At 30.6% G+C, this 8,426-nt stretch overlaps 1 protein-coding gene and 1 long non-coding RNA gene across 2 annotated transcripts in view; one reads left to right on the plus strand and one right to left on the minus strand.

Annotated features, from left to right (window-relative positions):
* Nucleotides 1–3,881, plus strand: part of LOC111618112 — a 7,057-nt gene extending 3,176 nt beyond the window's left edge. The window contains exon 3 of the long non-coding RNA XR_002755520.1: nucleotides 3,524–3,881. This is a non-coding gene — a long non-coding RNA (uncharacterized LOC111618112). The remainder of the gene's footprint in view (nucleotides 1–3,523) is intronic.
* The window catches only part of LOC111618111 (paired box protein Pax-5-like), a 96,821-nt gene extending 88,618 nt beyond the window's left edge, over nucleotides 1–8,203 (minus strand). The window contains exons 1-2 of the mRNA XM_023359559.1: nucleotides 7,811–8,203; nucleotides 5,404–5,621 (exon numbers count right to left, since the gene is read on the minus strand). Of these exons, the coding sequence (XP_023215327.1) occupies nucleotides 5,404–5,518 (115 nt within the window). The 5' untranslated portion in view covers nucleotides 5,519–5,621; nucleotides 7,811–8,203. The remainder of the gene's footprint in view (nucleotides 1–5,403; nucleotides 5,622–7,810) is intronic.
* Between the last annotated feature and the right edge of the window lie 223 nt (nucleotides 8,204–8,426).

Below are 8,426 nucleotides of genomic sequence, written 5' to 3' on the forward strand. Positions count from 1 at the left end.
CCCCCCTATAACACTGTTGATTATTCCGTTTTATATGAATTCCATGTTGTACGAGTCACTTAGATTTTACAAATACGTGAGCCATTCATAGCCCGGCACACGTATTTGTAAAATCTAAGTGACTCGTACAACATGGAATTCATATAAAACGGAATAATCAACAGTGTTATAGGGGGGGTCGACTTGTACTTTTACATACTAATAAGTGGCTTTTAGATAGGTGTGTGTATAGAAACTATTGAAAAACTGATAAATTTTGGTAATTTTTAGAAAGTTTCTGTGACTTTTCTTGCATATTAGTGATTATTGAATAAAATTATCTGTTTTTAAATATTTATGCATACTTTTTCATACTGACAAATGTCTTCTGAAAAGACATAAGTATAGTAAAAATATATAAGAAAAATTGGTGAATTTTGATTATTTTTTCTATTGCTTTCGTTATTGGATGAAATAATATAAAAATATTGGAAGTTTGTTTTAGTTTTGTAGATATTTATGAACATTATTTTTTGAGATTAATGAGCGGCTTTTGCTTCTGGATACTCAAGAGAAGTATCAAAAAAACTGTTGCAAATTTTCATAAATTTAGTAAATTTTTTAGAATTTTTTGCATTTTCTAAATAATTTAATAAATTTTGTATGAGATTCAGTAGAAATATCCGAAGTTTTTATTTGTTTTGTTGAACATTTCTTTGATTAAAGAGTTGCAACCACCGCTTATTGTCGGATGTTCCATTCAACTTTTTGCAAACCTCTCTCTTGTAGGTTGACGAGTTAATTAAGTTATCGAGTTATAGATTACTTGAGGCGATGAAAACTCACTTTATTTTCGAGTAATTTATTTATTTTTTTTTAATAATTTTTTCCCTATTTTAGAAAGGTACAAATAAATCCTCCTGATGCGCTTACTTGTACACATTATTTTAACCATTCTGCCTCGAGTTATACAAACAAAAATTAATTGTTTACAGGCAGAAACAGGTTAAAAAATCAATACTAAAACTAAAATTCACCTATTTAGCCTGAATTTTTTTTGTAAAAATTTAATAAAATCTTACACTAATCCAAAGAGTTTTCTTGTATCTACAAAGGGGGTGGTGGGTTCTCTCCTTCGACGAAGGTTTTGGACTATAAAATAAATGGAACATAAAATAAAAAATGCAAATTTAATTGTATATTTTTATATTTTTTTCAAAATAAATTGCAAAATAATAGAAAAGAAAATTACAAAATCCCTTTTAAAAATTGTAAAGAACAATAGAGTTTTCTCCATATACAAAATCCATCGATTAACGTTTAATGATGTAAGAATTTATAACTAAATTAACAAAATATGAGGGTCAAAGTAAGTCTACAATATATATTATCCCCTTCCTCCCTTTTTCTATTCGTAGAGCATGACCAATTTCTGTCCCCAACACAAACCAGTACAAAATACTACAATTAAAGGCTAGGAAGTACTTGGAGCTATCGTTAATGGGAAATTAGGCATGACCAACTAAAACTGGTTCTTTTATTAAAGATTTTATAATAAATTTTATATAAAACTTATTAAATCTTATAAAAAACATAACGTAGAATCGTTATAAATGTATAAATTTAACAAATTTCTTTAAAAAATTTAATTATTTTATCTTAAAAATCTTACTAAATTTCAATCTCTGAATATCGGAGAGGATGAAGTTTTATGCTTAAAAATTAATTATATAAATTTAAATTTATAATTTAAGATATTAAAAAGTGTTAAAACTTATTAAAATTTATTAAAAAATTATTTTTTTAACGATCAAATTATTTAAAAAATTAAATATTCTTCCCGATCAGTAAGCGTTGATTCGAGTGATTACATGGCGTAACGACTGGACGTATTTAAAAAATAAATGTTTTTAAAGTAAATAAATTTAAATTTTTAAACTTTCCCGTTGATTTTTTTAAAAAATTTAAATGTTTTTTTAATAATTTAACTAAAAATTTTACTTAAAATTAATTTAAAATTATTATTTTTTTACGTTTAAAGTTAGTAACTCTGCTTATTGATCCGAAACGTATCCGCCATAAAAATAGTGTTATATAGGACTATATATATATATATAATGTTTCGGTATGCCTAGGCATAACAATATTGGTCGTAAGAGGCCTCTTTTGTTACATTTGTAGTAGTTTATCGTCTATAGAAAACCTTCAAAAATACTTTTTACGACTAGCAATTGAAGTGTCGAAGGTATTAATATAAACATCTGACCTCAACTTCAATGGGTTGCTGGAATTTTATGTCGGAAGGGCGGTGAGAGGAACATTGGGAGGAGCTACTGACCTGGCACGTGGACACTACCTAACAATATGTGCCTCTATAGTTACAATATGATATGTTATACTACTATAATAGTACAATCTGTGCTACTGGAATGCTTAATAATAATGTAATTAATGCTTCTTCTATTTTAAATTAATAAGAGAATATATATAGGCCTATAACAAATTTAATCTGTGCTTCTATAGTAACAATATGATGTATTATTATATTACAATCCCTACTGGAAGGCTCATTAATGATGTAATTATTGTCTCTTCTATGCAAGATTATTAATAATATAATCTATGCTAATATGATAATAAACTGAATTTATGCTTCTATAGTAACAATAATAAGATCTATGCTACTTGTAAGCCTGTTTATCTTATATTTAATACTTCCTCTGTAACATAATAATGTTTAAATACAAACAAATGCAATAATTTTTCTATAATAACAATAAATGCTATGCTTCTACATGGACAAAATTTTTACTATTAAATTAATATTTTTCTACATAAAATAATATAAATTCGTGATTTTATATAAATATTTTACGCTCCTATATTAATAAAGATATTCAAGATGATGCTGAGATCTTATGCTCATCTTGAGCTTCCTATATCATAGAATAAAATAAGCTTAAACAATATAAAAAAAACAGCATTTTTAAAGTAATTTTTGAAAATTTAATCTCTAAAATTTCTAAAAAAATCTGTAATTAGAAAAAAAAAATTAGAGAAATATTTTAAAAAATGATGTTGCGATTTCATCCTCATCTCGAGCTTCCTTTATCCTGGATAACTGACTTAAATCTTTCAAAAAAACATTATTTTTACCGAATATATTGGAAGTATTTTATTTTAATCTTTTTAAAGCATTTTACATTTAAAAAAAAAGCACTCAAATTCTTGGATTTTTAAAGAAATAAACCACAGATTATCGCTCTTTCTGATCTCATAACATCAATTTGTAAGTATTTTTATGCTATTTTTCAAAGAAAAAAACTTTACAGATCAACATAAATTTAAAAAAAAATTGTTTTATGAACTATAAACTTTTGTTTTTTTTTTTAAATTTTTTCTATAATAAAACGATCTTTTTAATTANTAAATAATGCTCGGATTCATATCCTGATGCTCGGGCATAAATATATGTATATTTATCTTTGAGCATCAGGATATAAATTCGAGTTAATGCCAAAATAATCCATAAAATTTTCTACAGTTCGAGAATAAAAAAGCTCATGTAAAAATCTATAAAATGACGTTATAGATGCTCGAAATTTATCAGAAAACCGGCATTTTCAATAAATTACTTCAAGTAACGACCACAAGAATCCATAAAATTTCTACTGTTTTGGAATAAAAAAAAAAAGAAAAAACGCATGTAAAGTCTATAAAATCGCATGAATATGCTGAAAATTTACATATAATTTGTAAATTCACATAAAAAATTGTACATTTTTGGGTAAATTACTTGAAGAATCCATAAAAGACTACAAGAATCCATAAAATTTCTACTGTTCTGGAATAAAGATAAAACGCATATAAATTTTGTAAAGTCACATGATTATGCTGGAAATACATGAAAAATTTATAAAATTATGTTATAAATATTAAAAATTTCACGAAAGATAAATGCATTTTCGAGTAAATTACTTGAAGCAACATACGAATCTTTCAAGAAGCGCATCAAGTTATGCAGAAACAATAACAATGTGTGAACTATCATCAACTTTCAAATTGTCTATATGCTCGAGTTGTTTAGATTTAAACACACAGGAAATATTTAACTTAAAAAAGAAATGAAGAAGAAGAAGAAAATGATTTAACGATGATAATTTTTCAAAAAATCTTCAATATAACAATACAAAAAAAAAAGAAAGAAAATTACGTCTAAATTTGGAAACTGTTAACAAAAATGGTAATGTAGGAAAGCAGCAAAATATATATTCGTGTTCACGATTTTGTTCAACGCACCCTGTCACGTGACTGAGTTTATGTGACCGAGTTTCCTGTAACCTGAAGTTTTTATCTATCAGAACTGCCTGTTACTGAATATGTCATGCTTCGATTTCCTCATTTCGTCCTAAAATCGCACTAAAAAATATATTTTCCTACCGGCTATGTTCGTTTTTTTTTTTGCATAGTTTTTATACATAGATAAACTCCCCCCTTCTGTTTAAATCCATTACTAAGTAGGAAATTAAGAGATGATCTTCTAAGTTTTCATTCAAACTTTACGGTGTAAAACGTAAAATTTTAATATTACTGTAAGGTGAAAGGTCACTCGAATGACCCACACTACTCCTGTGTTAGAAGTGACAGTTGTAGCGAACGTCATAAATGTCGAAGTGTCCATTGTTGTAACATTTCATCGAATGTCTTAAGATCGAAAATGGAAGGTATAGCGTAAAGTAAGGGTTTAGTTGGCAAGAAGAAGGTTAAAAATATTAAAAATAAAAAGACAATAAGATTCTTCCGAGAAATCGTCACCTCTGTAAAAGTATAAAAAAAACTACCATCCTGTCATTACTTCATTCAGGGAACAGTCAAAGGTCCCACAAATAGGAGTCATTACTCCATGCACAATTGAAAAGGGGAAGAATACTACATCCTGGCTCCTACTGTAGGGTGCACCTTCTTTTTTTTAAAAGGAAGTAGATAAATTTCGATACATATCATCTTCACTTTTTACACAATACGGCATAAGCAGTTTAAAAAAAAACTAGATGTTCTCCATAATTAAGCTAGTGACATAATAAACCAGTGAATAGCGAGTGGTTTGGTGAGCTGTCACGATGCAAGGCTGTCACGACACAATTGCTCCTGACAGATTGGCCAACTGGGTGTTCGCACGCGATGCCACATTCAAGTACAACACGCTTTCTGTTTTCGAACTCGATCAATCAATCAATCAAACCCAGTTTGTTTTTGCGGAATGGCATCAATCATGATCAATGAGAGTTTTATAGATCTAAGTGAGGCACCCGATAAAATTGCTGAAGGCCCTCTTTACAGAGAACATGTAGATCTTATACGAAGAAACCTAGACTAGATAGGTCTTAAATATAGAGATTGCAAAGCGTTTAAAGTGCTACTTACGCTTCTTCTTTGGTTCTTGCTCTATCATATTAGAAAGACCTTGATGAGGATTGGCTATGTCCACCAGAGTTAAACTTGATCCTCCCATGGACGTGGCGTATACCTCGTCCTGCATAATTCCTTCTCCCGCAGCCCAAAAAGGGTGATCCAAGCTGTCGAAGGAGACTCACACTTCACCAATAATGTCACAAGTATCCCAAGTCACACTCAGAAGACACCTGTATAGGAAAGAGCAAGGAAAAAAAAATTAATATGAGTTTTGTTGTGGTCACAAAAATGCGAGGGAGTGAAGCACGTTTTTTTAAGAATCCCTAATTGGCTTCGTGTTATTGGTTACCGAGCAATACTTTACTATTTCACTTGCGAAATAGCCAACAATAAAATTAGCCCATTGTTCTCAGATAAGACTTGTAATTCTGTGTAGATACTAAATGGCTCCACAAAACTTTCCATCTACCTTATTAAGTTTGAAAATTAACCTTAAAGCAATGCCTGATTGTTATTGTATTTGGTATCAGTTATCATAAGTAAAATCGATCATAATTCAAAAGTTATATGTCTTTGCTGCAAGAGCGTGAGTTATGATAAGTCTTAACAGTTTTTCTATATAACTTAAAAACTATTAAAGTTTTAGGTACCAAATTAAGAAGTTTTATTAAGGATTGATTACTTTTTGTCACCTTCAAATTTTGTTAAAATTAGACCAAATTTTGGCATTATAGAAGGCAAAATTCTTGAAGCACTGCGCTTCAGGATCTTGTAGACGGCGTGTAGGAAATGAACAGACATCAGTGTGTTAATTAGTCAGCTATGATCACGGGAGGGCCGGACCACTCGCGGTGGTTCCCACATGGACGGACCAACTAGGGGTCACGATGTGAATGACCCCGAGTGAAACCAGTCTTACGCAAAAATTACGTTAGAAACAACTTATTATTATTATTATTTTTTAAAATTTTACTTCATTTAGACGGGGGACCGTTGCCTACGCAAGAGGCCCTCTTTTTTAGGCAGATGAGATAAACAATGGTAATATATCTTGACCTATAATCCTTCGAAAGACGAAAGAATTAAGATGATGGCGTTCTACTTTACTTTTCTTTTGTTCTGACTCTAGAAGAAGCATTCTATAGTGAAACATAATTACATATTGGGGCCTTCTCCTCCCACTTTTTATATCATAACATCATCAGTTTATAACAATAGAAATTAATCTACACCTTTTTCTGTACGTATTAAGGTCATATAACTGAGCTTTGATCAAATTTTTAAAAATTTATACTCTTGCCAGGAGCCATGAAAACTTGGCACATTTTTTAATAATAAGTAAAGGGCCTCTCACACTTATAACAAAAGCTTCGTTTCTATGAATCGCAGCTGTAAAAACTGTTTTATTTGTACAGGGGAACGTTATAATATGTGATGCTATGTCAACAGGCAGCTTATCGAGTGGGATATATATTGAGAATAAACATGTATTACAACTTCCTAACCCAATTTAAATCCTTAGAAGTTGATTTAATGCCTTTAAAAGCCTGCTAGGCCCACTATTTTGTAAATAGAATTATATAAAATGCACGCTTACTGTTAAGCAACATGCTGAAATAGCGTTAAACTCTAAGGAGAGAACCACAGATTATAGCAAAAACTCTTAAAATTTATGCAAAATACACCACCTTATTCCCTATTCTTATAATGGAAAATTCATTAGAGATGAATCTCAGGTTAAAGATCAGATAATTAACATATATATTTACAAATATCCGCTACTTATAATGCTCCAATGATCCATTGAATGTAAGTATGTCAAAGTAAAAATGCTCAATCTATAGATTCATTGACAGACTACAACACTAAAGATCAGTCAGAGTATAACCTCTAGTTGAAGATTTACTGTATAAAAACTATGCCTACGACTTATTCATTATACAGCCTTAAGCTAAAGATACATTAATTATACAACTCCAAAGTGTCTGTAATTATATTAAGTCTACAGTAAAGATTAGTAGGCTGTAAAGTTTCAACAGTATATTAAATAGACGTTAATTCCTTTTCAGTATAGTTGTAAGAATTCAAGGATGTGTGTTTACAGTTAAGATCCATTGACATAAACTATTTACAGGTTAACTTTTGAGGCACGTTGTCTCATAATCTATAACTACAACCTGCAAGAAAGGTGATAATAATAATCCTTATACAAAAGACGATAAGGATCTTAACAAATACAACACCAGAAGTAGAATTATTAACGAAAAATTGACTTTACAAACTATATGTAAGCTTTTTTTCACGTGTAATTGAGATGAGACACGTAATATATTAATGTTATAAAGTTCAAAAAAGTTACCGCTTGCCTTCCGTTTATAAAAAGTCACCTTATAAATAATTAAAATTTAAAAAAGCTCACTTTCGTAAAGTAAACTCTCACTAATACTTCCATAGTAACAAAATGTCCACGTTGTAGACCTAACGTATCCGTGTCAGGTGAGTTGTATCTTCCATAGTCTAGCATACACACAATTAACACAACACTTGTCACTGATAATATTCCTATGGCACTGTCCGACTACGACTTACCTGTTAACATAGACGTACACATTCACAGTGTCTAGAGGTAGCAAGACTGAATTCACTCTACTAGCACATACCTGCCCCTCGATAGTACGAGCAGGTAATTGTTACCTGTACGGCAATTTGATTTGCCAAAACTCTTACTGACGTCACGTAGGTTGTGCCTCTGGTTTCGTCACGTGTGATGACGGGGGCGGAGTGCTTTGCTCGATGCCTCCGGATAGCGCGGTCCTCTTCACCCCACCACCTGTTGTAGACTCGTTTGTTGCTTAATTGTATCTGCGCCATTTTCTGTGATATTAAATGGCTCTTTATGCGTTACTCGGCCTAATTTATTGTCCGATGCCTAATAGGCTCTGTGTGGTGCTTTTCGAGGCTCGTGACTTGTTTAAGTTCATTTTAAATGCTTGAGTGTTTTCGGTACTTCTCCCCTTCTTTATTTCTTTCTTTTT

Source organism: Centruroides sculpturatus, unplaced genomic scaffold (assembly GCF_000671375.1).
Source record: "Centruroides sculpturatus isolate CEXI.00-Female unplaced genomic scaffold, Cexi_2.0 scaffold183, whole genome shotgun sequence".
In the NCBI taxonomy this organism is placed as follows: Eukaryota; Metazoa; Arthropoda; class Arachnida; order Scorpiones; family Buthidae; genus Centruroides; species Centruroides sculpturatus.